Source organism: Petromyzon marinus, chromosome 30 (assembly GCF_048934315.1).
Source record: "Petromyzon marinus isolate PM22_M1 ecotype Great Lakes invasive population chromosome 30, UKy_Petmar_22M1.pri1.0, whole genome shotgun sequence".
In the NCBI taxonomy this organism is placed as follows: Eukaryota; Metazoa; Chordata; class Hyperoartia; order Petromyzontiformes; family Petromyzontidae; genus Petromyzon; species Petromyzon marinus.
In genome coordinates this window covers 8,021,269-8,046,656 of record NC_133696.1, presented here as the reverse complement: position 1 = coordinate 8,046,656, position 25,388 = coordinate 8,021,269, and the positions used below count along the sequence as shown (strand labels likewise).

At 48.6% G+C, this 25,388-nt stretch overlaps 1 protein-coding gene and 2 non-coding genes across 3 annotated transcripts in view; 2 read left to right on the top strand and 1 right to left on the bottom strand.

Annotated features, from left to right (window-relative positions):
* The window catches only part of LOC116947536 (contactin-2-like), a 93,484-nt gene that overhangs the window by 14,671 nt on the left and 53,425 nt on the right, over positions 1–25,388 (bottom strand). Inside the window, exons 6-17 of the mRNA XM_032963402.2 lie at positions 24,815–24,894; positions 23,846–23,981; positions 22,165–22,270; positions 21,370–21,551; positions 20,669–20,805; positions 19,543–19,675; positions 6,105–6,255; positions 5,015–5,148; positions 3,080–3,258; positions 2,566–2,686; positions 1,719–1,877; positions 362–511 (exon numbers count right to left, since the gene is read on the bottom strand). Of these exons, the coding sequence (XP_032819293.2) occupies positions 362–511; positions 1,719–1,877; positions 2,566–2,686; positions 3,080–3,258; positions 5,015–5,148; positions 6,105–6,255; positions 19,543–19,675; positions 20,669–20,805; positions 21,370–21,551; positions 22,165–22,270; positions 23,846–23,981; positions 24,815–24,894 (1,668 nt within the window). The remainder of the gene's footprint in view (positions 1–361; positions 512–1,718; positions 1,878–2,565; positions 2,687–3,079; positions 3,259–5,014; positions 5,149–6,104; positions 6,256–19,542; positions 19,676–20,668; positions 20,806–21,369; positions 21,552–22,164; positions 22,271–23,845; positions 23,982–24,814; positions 24,895–25,388) is intronic.
* On the top strand, positions 7,264–7,335 carry TRNAW-CCA (transfer RNA tryptophan (anticodon CCA)). The gene has a single exon. It is a non-coding gene; the product is annotated as a tRNA-Trp (tRNA).
* On the top strand, positions 7,917–7,988 carry TRNAW-CCA (transfer RNA tryptophan (anticodon CCA)). The gene has a single exon. It is a non-coding gene; the product is annotated as a tRNA-Trp (tRNA).

Genomic DNA, 25,388 nt, shown 5'->3' with positions numbered 1-25,388 from the left:
CCTTAGTAGGCACAGCCTACAGCGAGAGCTATACTGGATGTGGTATGTGCTGAGTGCATACACATACTCTCTGTATCGGCAACCCAGAGAAATTCAGTTCTGGTTTCTTGTTTATTGTGATTTGTTATTGCCATTATTTTTTGTGATCATCGTTGTTGCTGTTCTTGTCGTAGCCATTGTTCATGTCATTGGGGGTTGCCATGTCCTCAGTAAACGTGGAACATTGGGCCAACATTAGGCCAACAGCTCCAACCAAAAGCCGAAACGTTGGCCCAACGTTGGCGTATTTCCCGTGTAATTATCGTTGTAATGTCGTCATGTCATCTTCGTTGTGGCGGTGGTGGTGGTGGCGGCTGCGTACGGGCGGCGTTGGTGCGGATACGTCGCGATGGCGCGCTCTGCTCGCTGGTCCCCACGTCGCTCACGGCCGCCACGCGGAACTCGTACTCAGTCCACGGCACGAGGCCCTCGCACACGGCCGTCACCGCGCTCCCCTCGATCTCTGCCGGCGCTGGCGACGAGGGGGCAACACGGCAGGACAAGGCGGGGCGAGGAGGGCGGGGGAGACGGGCGAGGTGAAACGATTAGAGATGGATGTGGAACGGAGCTACGTGAAATAGTAACGTTAATGTGAATCAATAGTAACGACGGTAATGTTCATTCATGTTATTCCACTGCCCGATGAGGGTCTCCGCACACCGTGCAGGCATCGAGGCAGTCTTGGCTGTACTTCACGCTGGTCAGCGCTGGCTGGTTAAGGTAGGGGGAGTGCCAGAACAACAATTGATTACCTCCAACAACCCCCCTACTGCCCATGGCGCATGGCGATCACACACCCAGAGCGGGTCGTGGGGATTGATTGACCGTGCAGCAAGGGTTGGTGACGGCAGGGAACATGTAGTGCGGCAGCACAGAAGTACAGCACAACAATGGATTCTGCTGCCCACAATGTAACCCCGCAACAGCCAAAGACAAACTGCCATGCGTGGTCGTCGCCCATCCAAGCACTATCCAGCCCAACCCAGTGCCCGATTAGTGCGGGGCCTGTAGAATATGTTATGAAGGGGCCCTAAATAAAAAAATAACACAAATATTAAAACACGCATTTTTTACTTGCACAGTAAAGTAATTGTATTTTTTTATTTGCTATATAGCCAGATATTACGACAAATCGCTAACCTTAAACACCAAGTCGTTCATAAAAGTTGAAGGCGGTATAGTACTATAGTAATAGAGCAAGTACAGAATCACTGAACCGGAATTGATAGCTGGAAAGCATTTAGCGCAGGGCCCTTGAAAGTGCGGGGCCCGTAGCTACTACATACTGTATGTAGCAGCTGCATATGTAGCAGCTACTACATATGTAGCTACTTTTGCTACTACAATAATCCGGCACTGCCCCAACCCTGCTTAGCATCTGAGATCTGATACTTTCGGGTGCACGCACAATATCGGGCCTGTGCCGTTCTTGTGTGCGCGCTACTCACCCTGCGCACATTTTTTTACTCAAAGTCAGCTTTAAAATTCTTCTCGACACACATCCCTTCCCCTGTCGTCTGTTTTCCCCTTCCTCCTCGGCACCTTCCGAATGAAACAGTCGAAGGGCGATTGCGCTCGGCACGGTCTCGTATCGACGGCATAAACGAGGCTTCGCGAAACAATTGAAGCCTTCGATCGAACAACTCTGGAAGCCACCCCCCCCCCCCGCCTGTGCCAACCGGTGGAGACGGACGCCCACTGCCGGGACTGCGGCGTGCGAGCCTCCACGCGGTAGCGCCGGATGGGGCTGTTGTTGACGGTGCCCTGCTTCCAGGACAGCATGGCGCTCGTGTTGGTCACCTTCATGACCCGCACCGACGCTGGGGGCCCCGGCGGACCTGCACGCGGCGTCACGGGGGGCGGTGATAGGCGGGGCGGGGGGGGGTGAGGCAAACGCACGCACGCATGCGGGTGGAAGACCACGCTACCATCCTTACCTTGTGTGCCGTACACCGGCCTTTATAGGTGTTCGATTACAGTGCTTGGCCCAGCCGGAGCGTCTTATCAAGTCACGAGGGGGAGCACATGCTGAGGCAGTGCGTGGTAGCAGCATCCACAAATCCGGCACCAACCCCTCGCGCTCCTCCTAGAACAGCAGCCCCAAGCGAGCTCCCTGCCGAGGGGTCCCTCCTGCTTGTATACCCTGGAAGGGCGTTATTTGATTCTCAAGGCTTTTTAAGGGCGGTCCCAGCCAAGTTCTTACAGTGGGCAGGACTATGTTGCTTCATCCCAACTGATTAATTTGCAGATAGGTTTTCAGCATGGGGATTTTTGCGTGGTTTTATTTTTTAGCGATGGGAGGAAACCGGGGAACCCAGAGGAAATCCGTGCTGAGCAAGGAGCGAAAGTACAAGCTCCACACAGGAAAGGCGCCTGAGGTGGGAATTGAGCCCAGGCCACCTTCTTGCTGCGGGGGGGCGGGGGGGGGGGGCACGAGTGTTACCATTGCGCTACCCTGTCGCCCAGTAAGCGAGCATCACAATAGTAATAATGATAATAGCGTCGATCCTGGTCGCCCCATCGCACCTTTGACTCGGAGCGTGGCGCTGGCAGACACGCTGTCGATGGGCGTGCGCGCCGTGCAGGTGTAGCGCCCGCTGTCTGCCAGCCGCACCTTTACGATGGTGAGGTCCCCACTGTCCTCGCTCTGCCGCGTGAGACGGGGAGGGGGGGAGTGAGAGGAACACGTTCCACTTAGGCCCAGCTGGGGGACGATCGCTCTTCTCGTCCTCTCCAAATCGTCGCCAACACCCCGGCTTATGCCTCGTGCTGCAATGCCGAGCAGGACAGAACCGCGTGGCCGAATCTATGATGATGATGGCGGCGACTCGGCACGTAACGGCATCCCGAGCCATAGATTCGTCAATAACACTGTGGTCTTAAATGGATACAATATATAAGAGGTGACATTTATGGGCAACTGCCCTTCTTCACAGCAGCTACATTTTGCGTTACGTAGGGCCATTGCCCGAAACGTCAAACGCACGCATCTCGGCGGGTTTCTCTCATCTCCTGGTTAAAAAGAGAGGAAAGCCTTCACCTGGCTCGCGATCCAGAACTTCTCGGCGTCGCGGCCGGGGTCGAGGGTTCGTCCGAGCGCCTCCCACGTGTAGGCGATGTTCATCCCCGCGGTGGCGGCGCTCGCCTGGCAGGGCAGCAGCACGCTGTCGCTCACGTTCGCCGTCACGTCAGTGGGCGGCCGCGACATCCGCGTGGGTTCTGCGCACGTGCATCGCATAGGCCGGGAAGAGGGGGGGGGGGAGTGGTGCAGAGCCGGATTAAGCTAGTGCGGGGCCTGTAGCATCTGTTATAAAGGGACCCTAAATAATAATAATAATAAAAAAAACATAAATATTAAAACACACATTTATTAACTTGCGTAGTAAAGTAATTGTATTTTTTCGTTTGCTATACAGCCAGATAACAGGACAAATCGCTAACCTTAAACGCCCAGTCGTTCATAAAAGTTGAAGGCGGTATAGTACTATGGTAATAGAGAAAGTGCAGAATCACTAAACCGGAATTGATAGCTTGAAAGCATTTAGCGTGGGGCCCTTGAAAGTGCGGGGCCCGTAGCTTATGTACAGGAGCTACTTTTGCTACGAGGATACTCCGGCACTGGAGAGGTGTGGAGATATCGTGCGCGCGCGCGCAAGTGCGTCCGTGTGATGCGGTGGATGGCGCGTTGGAATTTGACTGCTGCGAAGGCACGGGAATTGTGGGTGGCAGCGTGAGAAGTCTGCGATCGATTGGACCCCCCCGTCGTCGCCTGACCGTCTCGCAGTCTGGCGGATTTGGGTGTTCCTCGCAACTCTCTGTGTGATCCACCAACTCTGGCCTCCTGATTTACAGAAGTGTGCCATCACATATGATATCTATTTATACAAAGTGTTCATAGCAGTTTTTTTAAGGCATGGAATTGCTGCGATCCATTTTTCAGAGCGAAAAAAACTCGAACATATTTGCCCTTCTGCATAGCACATAAACGATATGTGGTTTACGTGCTATGACAAAGGCCCGTTGCCCAAAACGTCACCTATGTATATATTTTAAGGCCAGTGTGTTATTGTGCTTGTACGCATTAGCAGTATCACAAAATAATTAGTAAAATGTCATTGTGGTTAAGGCACACTGATTAAAAACTCTCTTCCTCCGGAGCTGGTTTATCTTAAATTTGACAAAATCACTCCAACCCAGGGGCGGAGCCACAGGGGGGGCTTAGCCCCACCTGAAATTTTGGGAAAGTCGGTAATCGGGATAACCGGATATCTGGCTGCTGCAAAGTGCTGCAGGCTGCCACCTTGTGCTGCCCTGCAGGCTGCCACCTTGTGTGCTGCCCTGCAGGCTGCTTGAGCGGCAGCCTTTCAAACTTATTAGCCACATCAGCGGCTCCGACCTATTAATAAACTCCGCGTTCAAATCCAATAAAATTTGTTTTATACATTTGTGGCGCCCATTGGAAAATATTACACTGGATATCTCAGAATATTGAAGTCAGCCCCCCCAAAGTCAAAATCCTGGCTCCGCCCCTGCTCCAACCTGCTCTTGTCCGCCAATATTTATTTCCAAGTTTTTTATTTCAGATTTGTTGTTCTTGTGGGCCATCTTTAATAATTAGGTTAATGTATTTTAATAACTAGGGTGTATTTTCTAGTCGCTTCCCTTCGAGAGACGTCCTCACCTGTTTTGGGAACTTGTTGTACGTGATCTTTGTTTTTGCTCATGTTTATCCTGAGCCCAACTTTGCAGCATTAAAAAAAAAACGTTTTTTCTAACATATCCTGCAGTTCATTCATCGTGCGTTTTTTTCCCCGTACGACCTTCAATTACCAACCGAGGCACACACACACACACATAACTTGATGCCTTTTCCAGTTGTGTGTGTGGCTCCAAAACGGGCAACTTCCATTGTTTTAGCGGGGTTGCCTGTTGGAGTTTGTTGCCTAACGTTTGTCGTGGATTCCCGTCGAGGCACCTTGGACGTGGAGCTGCAGGGTGAGGTTGGCGCGGCCGCGCGCGTTCTCCGCCACGCACGTGTAGGCGCCCCCGTCGGCGTCCTCTGTCGCGTTTAAAATGAGAAGGGAGCTGTCGCGCTCACGGACAAACACCCTGTTGTGCACACACACACACAGAGATATAGATAAGCACGTACAAATATAAACTACTATTTCTTATTCTCCATAATATAGGTTTTTTTTTGGGGTTAAATAGCGTAAATATATAAATGTGTCGTTAAACCCGCCACCACCCGACACAGCCAATTAGTAAGGTTTGTCACGTAAACAGAACATGCCAAAGTGACTAGTACAGCACACCGGTGTGTTGGAGAGCAAAGCCACAACATTTACAATCTGAGTACTGGTAAGGCCCACTGAGCTCTATAGCTGTTTCTCAGAGGCGACCTGCCCACAAATGAAGGACCTGGAGGAAACTCCACGTGACCATGGGGAGAGCATGCAAACTCTAAATATACCCACATCCTCTTGTATAATAGGCGAGGTAGTTAACATCTCGCCACCGAGACACAAAGACAAAGATCCCTCCACATAGTCCTAACAGACTTCGTCTCCTTAGTAGTGATGTTTACACACCACACCAGGTTAAATCGACGTAGGGGAGGCACAGAACCAGTTCAAATTTTCACCATCGTTATTAGTCTTGAGCGGGAGTCGAACTCGGGCCACTTTGTTCGTAGTGCATAGTACGAACCACTGCACTACCACTCCCCACACACATACACACATATAAAGATACAAACGCGACAACAAAATCATTAAATCTCGACTGAGCTGCAATAAACTGGGTTGCAGTCATGTCCAGTGTATCGCACCGCACCAAACAACATCACACACCACACCGTTCTCACCGATCCACACACACTGCGTCACACTGCGTCACACCGTACCGCATGCCACACCGGTCTCACCACACCAAAACCACTGCACTGCACGCCACGCCGGTCTCACAGAAGCCACACACGCACGCTGCAGCGCGTACCACACCGATCTCACTGACCACACGGCACAACACCGCACATCTTGCTGCACACCGCACACCGGTCTCACCGCGAGGAGTTGAGAATGGGGGCACCGTGCCGCTCCCAGGAGATGGTGGCGTGGGGCGAGGCGCGGGGCCGGCAGAGCAGCGTCGCCGCACCGCCTCTCACCACGTGCGCGGTGCCGGGGTCCGGCGAGGAGCCGAAATGCGGCGCGTACTCTACGGCGAGCACACAGGGACACGCGGCTGCGGGTCGGCATGGGGGTCGCTTGGAGAGACGGATAAAGTCTGGGGTCGTGTGGTTTGTTCTTTTCCAGGTTTTGACCGGAGTTCCCAACTTCGCAAATTTTGTCGCTGCATCCCATAACTCTGTGGCCATTACAATTCATTCTTTAGAGTTTGCAAAGCGCCATAGTTTTCGTTCACTCGAGAGAGAGATGATTCTTCACCGCAGGAAAACCACAGGGCAAGCGGGGAAGACAGCCAAAACTGGCACCAGCAATTGCCCAAGCCCTGTGGTGCTATATTGGGATGTTCATAATTCATCTGAACCACGCAGCCACATTGGCGTCATGCTGAATGCTAATCATGGATTTACAATGAAGAAAATCATGAAAGTGACTGGAGGAAACATGTTTTAGTCCACTAAAAAAATACATGGGCAATTCAAAACTGATTTAATGCAATGTATCGATATCATTGCAAAAAAATACCTCCGTTCGTTTTGGTCAAAAAATATTCCACCAATTCTTTTGATTAATAATTGTTTTATTTTGGGTTATATCGTGTCGGTATGTCAATGTTTAACTGTATCCTTCCATCACCCAACTGGCATACAAAGACGATCCAGCCCAAAACAAACTAATTACGAATCACATTGATCACGAAAGCCTCTCGGTTTTGTTAAACTGATTTTAACACGATGTATCGATACTTAGCGTGCGAAATAATCAATACAAATCTGTAAAATAATATTGAACCCCACCCCCCACGTGACACTAACTTCTGTCGTTTTGGGTCAAATATGGGTGTTAAAATGCTTTAAAAATGTATATTTTCATGTTATCGTGCTGCTGAATATGCTGCATAATTTATGGCATACTTTTCACAATGGCATGCTTGCCGAATTAGTTTTTGTACCAATTTAGATTTTTTTATGACTTTAAATGAACATCAGAGCCTCATCCATATGACTAGAGTCCGAACGTTCCTAACCAGCTACCCAGGGGCCTTGTGGCGCAACGGTAGCGCGTCTGACTCCAGATCAGAAGGTTGCGTGTTCAAATCACGTCAGGGTCAAGTTAGTGGATACAATCTTTTAAATATATTTTTTTAAATGAACTAATAGATGAGGGAACAAACACCAAAAAGAGGCCTGATATTGAAATGTTTTAAATTTTTTGGCTTTGGCCAGAAAACGTCAGGATGATGGCCAATAAGACGACACTGAATTGCAGCCGAAGGAGAGAATGCGTCCAAAGCGGTCACGGTGGAGATGGAGCAATGAGATATGGCGAATTGCCTGATGATGCTGGATGTAATTACCAGCGAAACGTCGTACTCAAATTTTAAATGATGTTGATTCACTCTTCAACACACCGGTGGGCTAAAAGTAGTGAATTATTTGTCCTTTGTAAACATGACACATTTTTTACTGTTTGGCCGTGTCGGGTGGTTGGAGGGTTACGACACATTTATAAATAAAGCGATCTAACCCAAAAACCTTTATTATGAATAATATTGGTCGCGAAAGCCTACGAGTTAAACTGAGATCAGTCCGCGTGCCATGTGTAAAAGCCTTAATCCAGCAGCGGATTGATCATGGTTGATATCAAATGTTCCCTATGACTATAATCCGATGTTGATAGCCAACATCCCAAGACCTCGTGGCGCAACGGTAGCGCGTCTGACTCCAGATCAGAAGGTTGCGTGTTCAAATCACGTCGAGGTCACACCTGCACTTGTTTTTGCCAATGAAATTGAGGCAAAATATAAATCGTACGCGGTGCATTGAGCCCGTCCTTCAGTAACAATCGGTCGTGTTTGATTTCGCCAAATTAAATGCAAATGTGGACACAGAACAGAAGTTTGTACACGTGTATATATTATCTACAATGCTCCACAATGCATGTTTGTGTATATAATTGCTTTTCACGTTAAATAGAAAGCTCTTTAGTGCTGTTATGGAGTGCACCTGCCCAATGAACGTCTGGCAAACCCAGCAGCATTTAACAGTTTAACACGTAGGCTTTCGCGACCAATATTCATAATAAAGGTTTTTGGGTTAGATCGCGTTATTTATAAATGTGTCGTAACCCTCCACCACCCGACACGGCCAATCAGCAAAAAAAGTGTCACGTTGACAAAAGACAAATAATTCACTACTTTAGCCCACCGGTGTGTTGAAGAGTGAATCTACAACATTTACAGTTTGAGTACGACGTTTCGCTGGTAATTACATCCAACATCATCGGACAATTCACCAGAATGGTAAAGCCCTCGCTTGCTCCCGGTCTTAAATAGAGCAGCAGGGTGACGTCATCATCATCGGGCAATTCGCCAGAATTGCCCGATGATGCTGGATGTAATTACCAGCGAAACGTCGTACTCAAACTGTAAATGTTGTAGATTCACTCTTCAACACACCGGTGGGCTAAAGTAGTGAACTATTTGTCTTTTGTCAACGTGACACTTCTTTTGTTGATTGGCCGTGTCGGGTGGTGGAGGTTTTCGACACATTTATAAATAACGCGATCTAACCCAAAACACTTTATTATGAGCATTTAACAGGCCTGACTGCTGATGAGACCCAGATGGTTCAAAACCTGACGCAGAGTTTTGCTTGCTTGAACAAGATGCTGCTTGATGTTGCTTTGGAAATCCCAAGAGGCTGGTGGTGGACTTTACAATATTGTATTTGCATGCGGAGACAGACACAAAGCGGATGTACGTTTTGTAGGAATTACCGCAAGCGTAAATTTCGTCAACCAGCACCGGACCAGTGTGGTGAAGTATGGCCCAATAACCAAATACCCCGCGTTATAGCCTGAACAGACTGTTGGGGCAAGTGCTGATAGCGAGCACCTGTGAAGGCCGGCACGGCACACGAGGGAGGTGGGTGGCCAGCACCACACCCGGCCGCCTTTGTCTCCCCAGTGGTGATGTTTACACAACGCACCAGGACTGGTTATAGATCGTCGTTACCGGTGTTGGCCGTGAGCAGGAGTCGAACTCAGGTTGCCGGGTTCGTAGCGCAGTGGTACCGCTCCCCACAACAACCCAATCTCCCGTGAGCCGCAAGGCGAGTGGAGCGAGAGAAAGTGGCCTTCATTAGGTGAAGGGACCAAACTGTCCAGAGGACAGCGTTGGAGTGAAGAAAGCCAAGCGCAGGTCGCCTCCTTTTAAGCTGTGAGGGGGTAAACAGAAAACGCCTTGACAAAGGAAATTAGCATAAAACGTACTACTGTGAAAGCTTGGAATTAGCATAAAATGATATTACACCACCTTGGAAGTTTGGAATGCCACTACTTGAATAAATATACTGTACCATTGAAAATTAGTTTAATGTTTGGTTCGATTTAGATCATCTTTCCAATGGTTGCTTAATTTGAAACCATCTTCTCGGTTGAAATTGTGTCTGTGTTTGTAAATCTGAATTGTTCGTGAACAAATCTCTGATAAAAACCCGTGAGATTGCAAAGAACCTTGGTATCGGAGAAAATTATTTCATGATCACCTACAGCGTTGTAACAGTGATCAGCTACGGCAGAATAATTCGTTCTGCCGTGTTTCAAATCTGATTTGTGCTCGCGAGTTCGGTTGTTTTATTTTTTACCTACGTGACTTTACCGAATAGAACCAAAGAGTATGGATCCTTACAGTCATGAAAGCTTCGAACCTAGAATTGATAACCTCTATGGGGAGGGCTTTCACCTATCTGTTAGAGCTTTCAACAGACAACGGGACAAGAAGTCACAGCTCATCGAGATGCTGACCTTCCTCAAAAGATTCCGCGACCACAAGGTAATACCCATTGCTTTCACACACTTCTGCTGCTGTATCTTCGCCGAATTCTAAACAGATTCTGTTTAAGGCCAGCCTATCTTTAATCTCAGAGAGGATAAGGCTACTCCGATTTGAACTCGATACTTTAGATAGGACTCTCCTACAAGCTCATTTAATGTTAACACAAAAAATATCACCTTCTGATTGGAATCACGTAGACAACATGACTGTTTCTTCTGCTGATTCACTGTCAGTCAAATGCAAAGCTAACCTGATTTCTAAATTCAACCACCTATAAAATAAAAACCCAGTTCCACATATAACAAAACTAGATGTCAACAAAATCGTCATTAATCAGAGTAGCACCCCGATTTTGGACAATCTGAAAACAGTACTGGCTAGGGGGCTAAATTTTGCTGTCACCCCAAAACACATACCAGTAGATGATATCATCTCTCAGGTCGATGTAGCCCTCAAAGGCGTAGGACACATCCAAGCAGTATTCTTAAGAATGCTAAGAAACCCATTAGCAACATCAGCAAAAATGAACGCTCTGAACTCGCGAATAAAAAAAAAACCCAGAAATGATATAGTCATCCTCTCAGCCGATAAAGGCAACGCTATTGTAATTATGGATAAAGATTCATACAACAAAATCCAGAACCTGCTCAACGATGGAAGTTGCTCATAAATTAAAAATGACCCCACTAATAGCCTAGCGATAAAAACCAACACGATCATCACAAGTTCGACCTCCCTAATCGACCCAACTAAACGTCCCTCCGTAAAACCTTCTGCTGCAGGATCCCCTAGATTCTATGGTCTTCCCAAGATTCATAAAGAAGACACCCCACTACGACCCATCGTATCCACGATAAACTCCCCTACCTATAGACTAGCCCATTATCTGTCAGATATCTTGCTGCCTTTCACTGGCAAGATCGCCTCAGCAGTACTTAACTCAGCCCAATTGGTCTCTATGGTGAAATACTTTGTACTGTTCCCTGATGATATCCTTGTCAGTTTCGATGTGGTCTCTCTGTTCACCAAGGTCCCAGTACCTGATACCATTGAAATAATTGAAAATTTGGTCCAACATGGACTATACCCCGATACACCTGCACTGGTTAGACACTGCCTCAACAATACCTACTTAACTTGGAATGGCACCTTCTACAAACAAAGTGAGGGTACCCCCATGGGATCCCCCTTGTCACCAGTGATAGCCAATATTTTCATGGAGAAATTTGAATCAGACGCCATCCAGACTTCCACCCTCAGACCTTCCCTGTGGAAGAGATATGTAGACGACACTTTCGTCATTTGGCCACATGGCCTCCCAGCTTTGAACCTTTTCCTAGACCACATTAATTCCAGACACCCCGCCATCAAATTCACCATGGAAGTGGAGAAAGATGGCAAGCTGCCATTCTTGGATGTTCTGTTTGAGAGGAGACCTGATGGCTCATTGGGAGATTCTGTCTACAGGAAAGCCACCCACACAGATTCCTACTTGAAACCTGATTCCCACCACCACCCGACGCAAAATAATTCTCTCATCAAAACGTTATACCACAGGGCTCATTGCATTTCGGACCAACACCACCTGACCAGTGAATTAAAACATGCACATCTGGCCCTAAAAAAAAATGGATACTCTGACCGTACCATCCGCCAAGCTGTTTCTCCCTCCATACAGAAACAACCACTTGATACTCCGATCAAAACCATCACACTACCATATATAGCAGGCGTTACTAAAAAGATCTCCAAAATTCTAAACAAACACAAGATCCTGGTCCGGTTCAACACAGTACACAAAATCCGTGACCTGATCCCTTCCGTGAAGGATGTCATTTCTGACTTACAGTACCCCGGGGTTTACAAATTGATCTGCACCTGTGGTGACTGCTATATCGGGGAGACGAAACGACATGTCTCTGACCGAATTCGCGAGCACAAATCAGATTTGAAACACGGCAGAACGAATTCGTCTGCCGTAGCTGATCACTGTTACAACGCTGTGGGTGATCACGATATAATTTTCCCCGATACCAAGGTTCTTTGCAAACCCACAGGTTTTTATCATAGATTTGTTCACGAGGCAATTCAGATTTACAAACACAGACACAATTTCAACCGAGAAGATGGTTTCAAATTAAGCAACCTTTGGAAAGATGTTCAAAATCGAACCAAACATTAAACTAATTTTCAATGGTACAGTATATTTATTCAAGTAGTGGCATTACAAACTTCCAAGGTGGTGTAATATCATTTTATGCTAATTCCAAGCTTTCACAGTAGTACATTTTATGCTAATTTCCTTTGTCAAGGCATTTTCTGTTTACCCCCTCACAGCTTAAAAGGAGGCGACCTGCGCTTGGCTTTCTTCACTCCAACGCTGTCCTCTGGACAGTTTGGTCCCTTCACCTGATGAAGGCCACTTGTGCTGTGGCCGAAACGTCGTGAATTTTTATTTTTTATTTTTAGTTGTTTTATTTTTTACCTACGTGACTTTACCGAATAGAACCAAAGAGTATGGATCCTTGCAGTCACAATAGCTTCAAATCTAGAATAAAACTAGAAGTGGCAAATCTTGACCCGGACATTTTTTGCCTAACTGAAACATTTCTCACTCCTGCCGTCAATGACTTGCAGATTACGATTGACAACTACAACCTTTTTCGCCTTGACCGAGGATCTAAAGAAGGTGGAATTTCCATCTATGTTCGTAATACGATTGCATGTTCACCAGCTCATTCCTTGTTTAAAAAAATGTTGCTTTGAAGGTTTGGCTCTCAGAATAGCTCTTCCAAATAATCAACATATATTGGTAGTGTGCTGCTATAGACTGCCTAGTGGGAAGGATGTTCAAGCTGCATCTGCACTGAGAGAGTTTTTTGGGGGCCTCCCTAAAGGTGAAATAGTTTTAGTGGGTGATCTAAATTGGAATTGTCTAAACCCGCCGGCCGTGGCCACAAATTTTACAGATGAATTTAACCTGTTTCAATTAATAAATGTCCCCACAAGACCCAACCTAAAAAATCCGGGACAGTCAACTCTGCTTGACGTCCTATTGACAAATGCCCCTCACAATTTCGTAATAACTTTAGTGATCACTCCTTCATTTTTGGGGTGAGATTATCAGCCAGACCCAAAGCCCCCCCTAAAATTGTTGAGAAGCACTCTTTGAGGCACTTTAGCACTCAGGCATTTACTAATGATGTGCTTCACTCGGATATTGACAAGGTCTGTGATATCCCCAACCTGACTACGGCTTGGGAGACTTTCAGGTACGCGTTTCTCCAAATTCGTAACAAACATGCTCCATTGGTTAGATTTAAAACTAAAGGCAACCGCCCACCATGGTATGATCCTTTGATTACAAAGCTCATGAAAACTAGGGACAAGGCTTGGGCGTGTGCTCAGAAAAGTAATTTGGTAAATGACTGGCTAGAATACAGTATTTTAAGGAATAGATGCGTCAAAAAATACGGCATGCAAAAAATGCCTACTTTTCCTCCACTCTCCTGGAATCACATGGAAATGCCAGGATTTTTTGGAAAACAATCAAATGTATCGAAAAGGCATCCAAAACAGACAATCTGCCCGTTGAGCTTAACCGAAATGGGGAATATTTCTCAGATCCCAAAAAAATAGTTGACAATTTTAACCTTCATTTTTCTGAAGCTGGTAATCTTTTTGATAATGGATTGGGAGTCACCCCTGCTCATGCAAATTCCTACACCCCTGTCCAAACATTAAACGAATTTAGTTTCCAGCCAATCCACGATAGTAATGTTCTGAAACAACTGTCCTACCTCAAAGGGTCCTCCTCTACCGGAGCAGATAGTTTTCCCGTCTTTGCTCTACTAACTGTTGGTCACCTAGTATACAAACCTATAGCCCATATTTTCAACCTGTCCATTAAAGAAGCATCCGTTCCTCTAGAATGAAGACATTCCTATGTCCGTCCACTTCACAAAGGGGGCCCTAAAGATCATCCCAATAACTACCGACCTATCTCAATTTTGTCCCCATTTTCTTCTTTGGTTCTTTCGGTAAAGTCACGTAGAATGAGAATAAAATAATAAATTGATAAAATAAAATAACACAATACCGAACGAACCAAAGAAGATGAATCATTGCAGTCACGAAAGCTTTAAATCGAAATTTTGTCCCCATTGATGAAAATTTTTGAAAAATTATTGAACTACCAAATTAGCAGTTTCCTGTTCACCAACAATCTACTACATCTAAAACAATCTGGGTTTCGAAAAAAATACAGCACTACATCTGCTGCATTAGACTCTCTGAATCAAATTTACAGTAGCCTTGAAAATAAGCAGTACTGTGCCTGTCTTTTTCTTGACCTGTCCAAAGCTTTTGATACAGTAGACCACAACACCCTGCTTAGTAAGATAAGTTGCCTCGGTTTTTCCTAAAACACAGTAAAATGGTTAAAAAAATTCCTCTTTTCTCGCACCCAAACTGTATTCACAGATGGTTGGAGGTCAAACAGTGTTAATATAATAAAATGGGTTCCACAGGGTTCCATCCTCGGCCCCCTCTTGTTCTCTCTTCATGTCAATGACTTGGGCACTGACCTGGATCATTCCAGGGTAAATCTTTTTGCAGATGACACGATAATGATTACTGCTGGCCGCTCTCCGGATTACGTGATTGCTAAGCTCCAGGGTGATTTCAACAAACTATAACATCAGCTAGTTGCTCTTAAATTAGTCCTGAATACCTCCAAAACCAAGTTGCTATGCTTCTCACCGGGACTAAAGCAGGAAGTTATTTTTCCCCAATTACATTCCACAATAATTATCAAATAGAGCAAGTTAAGATCTATAAGTATCTTGGGGTCATCCTGGATTCAAAACTGAATTTTAAAGATCACATTGCTTATATTGATAAAAAGACAAAAATAAAAATTGGTTTTCTGTATCGACACAAGCACTGCTTTCCCCCTATGTTCCATTTGGAATTGATAAAAGCTACCATACTGCCTCTACTTGATAAACTGTGATATCGTGTATAAATCAGCCCCAAGTACTGTACTGAAGAAGCTTGATTCCATCTATCACTCGGCCTTAAGATTTGCATTGAACTGCCCATATAAGACTCACCACTGTGATCTCTACATTGGGTCAAACTTAACATCTCTTAATGTTCGACGGCTTGTGCACCAGATCTTATTAATCCACGATGTACTTACAAAAAAATCCGCAGACTACCTGCTGGATCTCCTCTCTGTTTCAAATAACAAATTTGACCTCAGGTCTTCGCTCATTTACCAGCTTCACATTCCCTCTTGCCGTACAAAAACCGGGGGAAGGGCCTTTGCTATTGATGCCCCCAGGGTCTGGAATGCTATTGCCAATAAACTGCAACTTGAATCACTACCTATGAGATCTTCACTCAAAACTGCTCTAGAGGAGTTGTACACCCCTAGCTGCCACTGCTATTCAGTGGCCTAAAATAAAATAAAATGTTTCGCTCCGGATGACCGCTGCAAAGTATTATCTGTATTTTGATTTAGTGTGCTAATCTTAAAGGTGCATTGAAAAATGTGATTCTCCGACTGATGCTCCTGTTGTTGTGGAGTGACTCATGCAGCCAGCTATGGCTCTAGGGTTTCGTGTTACATGTTATTTATGTAGTTTATTGTAAAAAATTCGTTCACAATCCCTATGATCACTGTTACAGTGCATTTCTGGCTTTATTTTGGTGATTTCGAAAATGTTTTTTGGTTTGGCCATGTTTTTGTTCATTGCAGTACGGAGTTAGACTGATGGCCTTAATCTTAGCTGTCTTGTGGTTGTTGTTGTTTGACTTGCATCCCACTGGGATCTTTGCACACAGCGTTGGTGTACGGTGCTATTTCAGGAATATTTTGATGTTTTTTCCCTGTATTTTCTGTTTGCACAGTCACACATAGTCACTTTAAGATGTTTTCTTGTTCATGTTTTTGTTTTTTGCTTGTTGCGGTTGCACCCGATTCAAGAGCCGAATGGCTCACAGGGCTATACCAAATAAATGGAACTATGGAACACTCCGCCCCAGTACCGAATCACTCCGTCCCAGTATTGTATCACTCCGTCCCAGTATTGTATCACTCCGCCCCAGTATTGTATCAGCGGCGACTCTTTGTAGATCCGGATAGCTCTTTAGACGTTCCCGTTAAACGAGTCCGCCACAAGTTCCCTAAAGTTCGACCGAATCAGAACCTTTCCGCATCGTATTTTCATTTATTTTCGTCGCTGGGGTTCGGTACAAAAATATATATATAAATATCCGTATGTATAACACAGAACCTTTCACCTGTTTTATTGCCAGAAAGGGTAAAGCCTATACTTTTACGTACGTTGAATTTCTTTGGCACCGTACGTAGCCAACCGCGGTAATTGGAGGTACGGGGTAAGAGTAACAAACGCAACATGCGCGACCCGCGACAGGGTCTGGAGGTCGCACTCAAGAGGACCCCCAACCCACAGAACCAGAGTTCAATCTCCCGTAATTCTCACCAGCGGCGACGATAACAGGATCGCCACTCCCTTGAGGCCCAAGATCACACGGTGACCCATGTATCGTAGGAATACAAACATCTCACGGTGACGGGAAATTAAGAGAGCTCCATCCGAAGGCATTGTCTTGAGTGGTGAATTATTGCGTAAATGACTCAAAACCGAGGGTTAGTTGCATAAACAAAAAACGAACTTGAGCACAAGTTTCCCTGAACCGTTTAAAATCGGTGCCGATGTATTTGGGGCCGTCCATAATTCGATGTCACGCGGTTTTGGCCGATTTTTGACCCCCCTCCCCCCCCTCGTCACACAGTGTCACAAAAACGTCAGACCCCCCCCCCTCATATATGTGACGTCACAAAGCTCTGCCCCCCCCCCCAAACCATATTTCCATTTTGCAAATAAAATATGCTTCAAATCACTTTAAACTATTGCCACTGTAGTGCGTATTTAATGTGGCGCTGCACTCTGATGTTGTAGGAGAACACATTTATGAAAAAAGTCTATTTCATTAAGTAGAACGTGTTGTCTATATTTGTTTTAAGTTGCGCATTTTGATGTGACGTTACATTTGTCAACCCCCCCCTCCCCCCCTCGTCACACATCGTCACAAATGTCCGACCCCCTCCCCCCCTCCTAGGTGCGTGACGTCATTTATGGACGGCACCTTTACGCAACTGGTGAAAGGAATTGTAGTGAATAAAGTGTCTGGCAATACATACAGATTGCCCAGGACAGCTACCCCAAGCAGAGGCTTGATGTTCCAGGTTGGCAAGCCTCGCTGATAATAATCCCCTGGATGATTTTCTTTTCCTCCCCTCTGTTCTGCATGCGAGGGTCAGGTGCGGGTCGGAACAGGACGCGTGAGCTCCCCCAATTCTTCAGCCTTTCGATCACAACATCGAGTGTCTGTCGAGGGAATGCGTAGTGTCCGTTGCCATGAGGTCCCACCGGGGTGCCTTGACAGCCCACTTCAAATATTGTTGCTCGTCCTTCCTCGCCCTCACGCCCGCACCTCCGATGAGCACGGTTGGCTACGTACGGCGCGAAAGAAGTTCAACAGTCACGATCGAGTCATACTGCTCGACTAGTGGCTGAAGCCCTCTCTAAAAAAGAAGCTTCACCCGAATAAAAAAAAGGTAAAGAATAGCTGCGGACGTGAGAACACAAACCCGGTGCAACAGCAGACATGGGGGACCTGGGTTCGAATACTGGTCTTCGGCAGCCCGTGATTATACCGATTGCCATGTGCGGCGAGGTAAATCATTACTGTTCTTACATTGGTTTTATAGCTTTATTTAGGCGATTTCGAAAACATATGGTGAAGCCATGTTTATTGCGGAAGTGCGGAGTTGGCCTGATAACTTTAATCTAAATTGTCTCATGGTTGTTATTGTTTGAATTGCACCACACTGGGATTTTTGCACACAGCGTTGTAATAGGGTGTGTTTTTGTTTTGTTTCTGGAAGATTTGCTGGTTAATCTCAGGATGTTTCTGTTGCGCGTCATCGCTTTAAGATGTTCTCTGTTCATATTTTGTTTGTTGCGGATGCACCTGACTCAAGAGCCGCATGGCTCACAGGGCCATACCAAATAAATTAAACTTGAAATGAAAACTTGAAAATGGCCTCCGCCCGGTCACCGGTGAGTGCCCAATAGAGCCGTCACATCAAATGTAGTCCTCGCTCTTGAGGATTCTACGTGTCGGTTCGACTGTCGAGCAGCGGACACACACTTTGCGGGGCACGTACAACACGAGCGTATTCGTGGTGCTGACGAGGAACTATTCAAAGTGAATTCGGATCGTAGTTCTGTGACGTCACGTTCCGGATCCATACCTCGACACGATGGTGGTGGCAACTGCTCACCGCGAGAGCTTCCAAACGTGGACTTTCTTCCCTCTCACGACACGAGAACGCGAGAAACACCACCGCAAGGTTTAACCGAGGGAATCCGACGCCACCCATCGACACGCTCAGCTCCTCGCCCTCCCGCAGCCCCTGAACCCTCTATTTTTGTCCCCACCTCCCCCCCCCCTCCTGTGTTTATGCAGATAGAAAGAAAAAAAACGGGCAACCCCTCCCCCGTAACATCCCAGCAATGAGCTCTGTAAGTAAGGGGCCATCCATTTAGTACGTACGCATGGAGGAGGGAGGGGGGTTAACCCAAATGCGTTCGCTTGCGTATGGGGGGGGGTCTACTACAATGTACGTACGTATAGGAAACGGGGGGGGGGGAGTGAAGCTTCGATAACAATTTGTCTACATTGGCCTTCAAATTAGTTAGTCCGGCGGTGAACTATCTGTTTGCTTAAACACGTGAATATTATTAATCCTTGATCGTTCCCGTGTGGATTAAATATCGGCCGTTCTATAGGATTCGGGGGGGGGGGGTGCGTCAGGGGTACGTACGCAGGTGGGGGGGGGGGGGTGTAAAAAGTCCGCGTGCGTACAGGGAGGGGGGGAGGGGTCAAGTCTTGACAGATTTTTGTGTACCTACTCAATGGATGGCCCCTAAGGACACGCACGCCCTGTAATGCCGCGCGGGGTGTTGATTGTTGGAAGTGGAGCCATGCATCGGATACGCGGAAAGGAGCATTGTAGAAGAGGGCCTGTAGCATATGTTATAAAGGGGCCCTAAATAATAGATACATTATAAAACACACATGTTTAGCTTGCATAGTAAAGGAACTCTATTTTTTCATTTGCTATACAGCCAGATAATACGACAAATCACTAACCTTAAACACCCAGTCGTTCATAAAAAATTAAGGCAGTATAGTACTATAGTAATAGTGCAGAATCACTGTGCAGAATCACTGAACCAGAATTTATAGCTTGAAAGCATTTAGCGCGGGGCCCTCGAAAGTGCGGGGCCCGTAGCTACATACGTCGCTACTTTTGCTCCTAGAATAATCCGGCACCAAACTTGGGTAATAACAACAACAATGAGAGTCTCGCAGACTCACCGAGCACGCGGAGTTCGGCAGCGGAGTAGATGGTGCCGTTGCCATTCCGCGCCTCGCACTGGTACATCCCCGAGTGGCTGAGGTCCACCGCGGAGATCGTGAGCGTCCCATCGTCCCCCAGCTCCACCGGGCCCTGCCGGAAACAGCAACAACAACAACAACGCAGCCCGCCACCCCCGGTCTGGTTCACGACGGGCAGAGGCCTGCAAACAGCGCAGTGCCACCTCCTCTTTGTTGAGGAGGTGGCTGGCGTCTGCGGGAATTCTCCAAGTATTCTCCCGGGGACACACTGAAATGCCTTTCGTCAGTTGCGTAGTAATAATAATGATGTCGTAGTAATACGTCGCCCAAGACGATTAGTGTATGTGCAGTTCTCTCATATTCCAGAATTGCCAATTATTCCTCTACTTGCCGTGACGTGTCCCCCTTTTTTTTTTTGCCCCCAACTGAGGTGGCAACATCGGCGGCATCACTGCCCTCTGACCCCCTAAGTCCTAATTCTAACCGAGCGGAACGAATAAGTCGGAGAGAACAAGCATCCGCTGGTGGGAACAAATATCCGTTCCTCTGGGGGAGCCAGCCTTCAGCGGGAACCAGGGAGACGGGCTACAGCAACACTGAGACTTCGTGAGATTCATTGTATGAATGCATCCTGCGTTAGTTAACAATGCTTGTGCAAGTGTCATTACGCGTGTCAATCGACAGCCGGGGACGCCCCTTGCAAATGAGTAATGTATGTTGAACTTCTTTCGCGCCGTACGTAGCCAATCGTGCTCATCGGAGGTGCGGCAAACCGTGGTGGAACCATGGCGGGAGCAGATGCGGATACTTGATGCACAAAGGGGAAATAAAAACAAACTCTGCATCGGTTTGCAGCGACTGTGGTCACCACTCAGAACAGAACAGAATGGAACGTATAACGACTCGATGCTCGATTTACAAATACGAAGCGGTTGGTGCATCATCGTCACAGCGATGAGGCACCAACTCCGCAACTCCTGGCGCAATCATCTGGCTCGTCAACCACCTCGTACAAAAGAGGAAGAAGAAGACCCAGGTGAAAAATATTTGAATGAATGAAAAACGAGACGAAAGAATGAAAGCGGACTCGCGAGCGGACGCTCACCCCGGGCCGCAGCGCCTCGCCGTCCCGGAGCCAGCGGTAGAACGGCGCCGGGTGGCCCCGCGCCTCGCACGCCCACGAGAGGCGGTCGCCAATATCCAACTCGGCCGGGGGGATCCCGCGCACCCAGCTGGGCGGCTCTGGGGAGAGGGCGACGAGGGCGAGACGGGGCGACGGTCGGGCTCTCCATCGCTTCCTTGGTTACGCAGCGCATCCGAGGCACGATCTGACGCACAGCTGTCGATTCTTTACGATAACCTCGATCGCATTTGACTCGTGTGTCCTTGAAAACGTCGCCTTTTTGAATGTGTAGCGCCTTTTTTTGTGTGTGTCACGTGAAAAATACAGCCTGCATCTGCTCGAAACTTTCCGTCGCTTAGTTTGATCATTCGTGCTGCATTCTGAAAGTTACCAAAACCGAATCAGTTCGCGGAGGACGAACTGCCGCTGCGATCGCGGCCGTGTGAGACGGCGGTGGGGGGGGGAGGCGAAGCGCCGACGTTTGCGACGTCGCTTCCCCTCGCGGAGAATGCTACGGAGCACGTGGCAGGATGGGGTTAAACCACTTGGAGGTTCTGCATGGCGGGGGGGGGGGAAGGCACGCTGTGAACAGTGAGCGATGATGATGAGAGGTGTGTGTGTGTGTGTGGTGGGGGGGCGGGCGGTGGGGGGGGGGGGGGGTGGTGGAGAGGCCCTCATCCCACCGTTCACGACGAGGAGCGTCGAGGACCGGGCGGAGCCCTTGGCGTTGCGCGCCTCGCACTCGTAGGTCCCGCCGTGTTCGGCGCGCGCGCTCCCCATCTCCAGCGCCGCCCCGGACGCCGTGACCCTCGCCCCCGCGGGCAGCTCGGCCCCGACACGGCGCCACGACACCTCCGGCACGGGGCTACATGTACGCCAAGGCACGCGCGGGCGCACCCACAGACGCACATAGAGACCCGCATACAGACGTGCACGCGTGGGCAGAGAGACGCACATGCAGAGACTAGCATCCAGGCACGTACGCGTAGACGCACGCGCGTACAGACGCACTCGGGAGCCCGGTTTAATCGCGGATAAAGACACACACACACACTCGTATACAAAGACACAACAAATACAAATATTCTCTATATAGCCTCACACAGACTGTTGGGACATCACTATCAGTAGCGATCGTGATGGCGGTAGCGGTGATGTTGGCGGTGAGTGTGGTGATGGCGGTAGCGCAAAACCTGTCAACCCCTTATCAGTGCCCCTACCTTATTACAGACCAATTCAGACCTCATTGGTCACCCCGTGCCCCTTATACATCTCAACGTTCATCTTGCAAAGTTCCATCACAAGGTAGAAACACAAACAAATACGCAAACATTTGTTGTTGCCCGTATTGAAACGGGTCGTACGCCGTATGGACCTGTACAAGAATACGGGGTGAACCGTCCGGGTTGACAGCTGTGGTAGCGGCGGTGTCGGCGGCGAGCGACGCGCTCTCTCCCCGCCCTGCTCCAGGGACTCACTTGCCGAGAGCGAAGCACTCGAGGCGGACGTCGTGGCCCGCGAGGACGCGCGTCACGGGAGGCAGCGACAGCTCGACGTGGGGGGCCAGCTTCACGGCAGGCGTGGCTGCGCACGTGCACGCGCACGCACACGCGCGCGCGCTTTAGCGCTGGGGCTTTCGTGGTCGGGTGTTGGGTGACCTTTTCACAGACGGGATCGCTTTACAGTCGGGCGAGAGTCCCTGGCGCGCGATACGGCTTCATGCGAAAGTTTGGTTCGTATCGGATGATTCCACTATATAACGCATTTTTTTTGTTCGTGGGTAGTAAGTGTTACTTCGTAATTGCTTACGCCTAAAAAGTATAGAAGTTGGCTATTATGAATGAGTAGTTTTTTCGAGATTGTTCCTCCCCGCGGAGAACTCGGTCCGCTGTGGCCAGTCCCGCCTGTGGTAGCGCGCCTTGGTGTCTAAATATTTTGTAGTCATTTTTGTATTACTTTAGTATAAATACATGTTCATTTTGATTCATATGTTGTTTTTAGCTGACTTTACGTGAACGAAAAGACACAAGTTCGCCCGTTCTCTCATTGTCCTGGTCACAAAAGCAAAGTTTGTGGGGAACAATAGCCATTTTTTCGGCAAATACTTACTATTCAGGAACATAAAAACAATGTGTAACAGTGTTTTTCAGGGAGTTATCGTGCCCCCCCCCCCTCCCTCGTTACAGACGGACGGAAGGAGCAGCGGACGGGCGTACGGACGTAGTAACGCGCTCTCAAATCTCAAGCCTGAGATTTGAGAGCGCTAACACATGACGACTTTCCATATTTGATTTCAGACAAATGGAGGTGAGAAGTTGGAGGTGACGGGGGGAGAGTGAATGCACATCAAACAGAACAATCACAACACAGGCAACAAAACAATGACACTGCGTCTTCTTGGTTCTTTCGGTAAAGTCACGTAGAATGAGAATAAAACAATAAAACAAAATAAGACGATAAAATTCTCAGAATTTTGTGACTTTACCGAAAGAACCAAGAAGATGCAATCCTTGCAGTCACGAAAGCTTTAAATCGAAATGACACTACAATCAACAACAATCACCAAATCTACATACAAGAGAAAAATGCTTCTGCTACTGCAGGGCTTTTCACTTATCACTGAATAATTTTGTGCCTGTCCCCGGCTCGTTGTGGGTGTCCGGAGTTCGGCGGCACCCGTGACCACAGCTGCAGTCACGGACGTCGCGCCCCGATAGGGACACTCGGGCGTGCTGCGATTGCCGGCTGCGGAAACATCCTCCGACTCGCCGCGTTCATTTGAGCCACGCGTGCGCACGCGACCCCCCGACCCCTGCCTCCTTAGCGCCGGACCCACAGGGGAAGCGCCGTCCGCGTCCTGCTGCGTTGTCCAAGCTCGAGGCTCGTATCTCTGGGTGCGCGCGTGCTGTGTGGGTGCTGTGTGCGTGTTGCGTGCGCTGCAAGAGCCGATTGGCCACTGCGAGGTTGAGGGTCATGGACTGCGGGACACGCGGTCAGCGATGATGTCAGTAGCAGCACCCGAACCGCCCTCACCATCCTCACCCTTCTCACCATCCTCACCTCCCTGACTGTCATCACTACCCGAACTGCCCTCACCACCCTCACCGTCACCGCTCCTCACCGGCCCCTCATCTCCCCCTCACCGCCCCCTCTCCTCACCGTCCTTCTTGAGCCCCAGGGAGACGAAGGAGCTCAGCACGCTCGTGTGACTGCCCATGATGGAGGCGGTGACGTAGCAGGAGTAGCGTCCGCCGTCCCCTGCCTCGGCGCGCGCCACGTACAGGTCGCCCGTCGCCTGGACGAGACGAGGCGGCGGCGTTAACGCAACGCGGCGTCGGAACGCGACCTCGTCCCAGGGACGGCGGGCTTACAATGCGTTTCGTCAGCGAGAGCGTCAAGGAAGTCGGCCAATGGTTTCGGGCGCGCGCAATGCAGTCGTCGCGTGAGTCGCTATGTCTCTAATGCAAGCGAGTCCCCTGTGTGTGAGTGTCTGCGTGTGAATCAATGGGGGGGGGGGGGAGGAAAACGGTCATAGAGGAAGGTCCTGAGCCTGGACTTAAACGGGGGGTAAGAGTCGACAGCACGGGTGGCTGGGGAAAGGGAGTTTCAGACATTGGGGGCAGCAGAGGGGAATGAGCGACCTCCAGGTGAGTGGAGGTTGCCAGGGCGCTACCCCAGAAAGCCTTGGTTGCTGGAACGGAGAGTGCGTGGAAGGGAGTAGAGTGAGATTAGAGGGGAGAGGTAGGAGAGTGTGTGGAGGGGAGTGGAGTGAGATGAGAGGGGAGTGGTAGGAGAGTGTGTGGAGGGGAGTAGAGTGAGATGAGAGGGAGAGGTAGGAGAGTGTGTGGAGGGGAGTAGAGTGAGATGAGAGGGAGTGGTAGGAGAGTGCGTGGAGGGGAGTAGAGTGAGAGGGGAGAGGTAGGGGAGTGGCGTGGAGGGGAGTAGAGTGAGATGAGAGGGAGAGGTAGGAGAGTGCGTGGAGGGGAGTAGAGAGAGATGGGAGGGGAGAGGTGGGAGAGTGCGTGGAGGGGAGTAGAGAGAGATGAGAGGGAGAGGTAGGAGAGTGTATGGAGGGGAGTAGAGTGAGATGGGAGGGTTTGAGGGCGACACTGGAGTTGGTCCACCTGCCTGTGACACGTATCGCCGCGCGTCCTGCTGAACCAGCGCCGGGAACTCGTTGAAGAGCCACCGGAAGCGCAGCCCCAGCCCTGGAACGGGGAGACAACATTCAACATTCAGCGTTTTTGTATTAACGCAGAAACATATTGAGACGTAACGCAAGATCTATTTAATTCAGGTCGATGCAACAGGTTTTAAGCAAGACATTTGCGAGAATAAACTACGTCTGTGAGATCGTTCAATGCTTTTGAGAAATGCATTTCGTTCGCATGAACAACTTAGCTGCGAGGTGACCAAGAGACGGAAGTGCAGACGTGAATTATTAAATCCATCTTTGCGGAGCTTGGAGTGTTTACCCCTCGTGTGCACGGTGGGATTTCGCCGGGTTCACCGGTTTCCTCCCACGCGAGGCCAAACGCTCACCGCACGTGGCATTCATGACCAAACGTCCCAATGTAGCAGGATCCTCATAAAAAAGAGGCTTGAGACTCAATGAAAATCTTTCCTGGGTAAAGGGTATTAACATTATTATTATCAATCAGTTGCATTTCACTGGTTAAGATATTGAAAGCAAAAAAATATA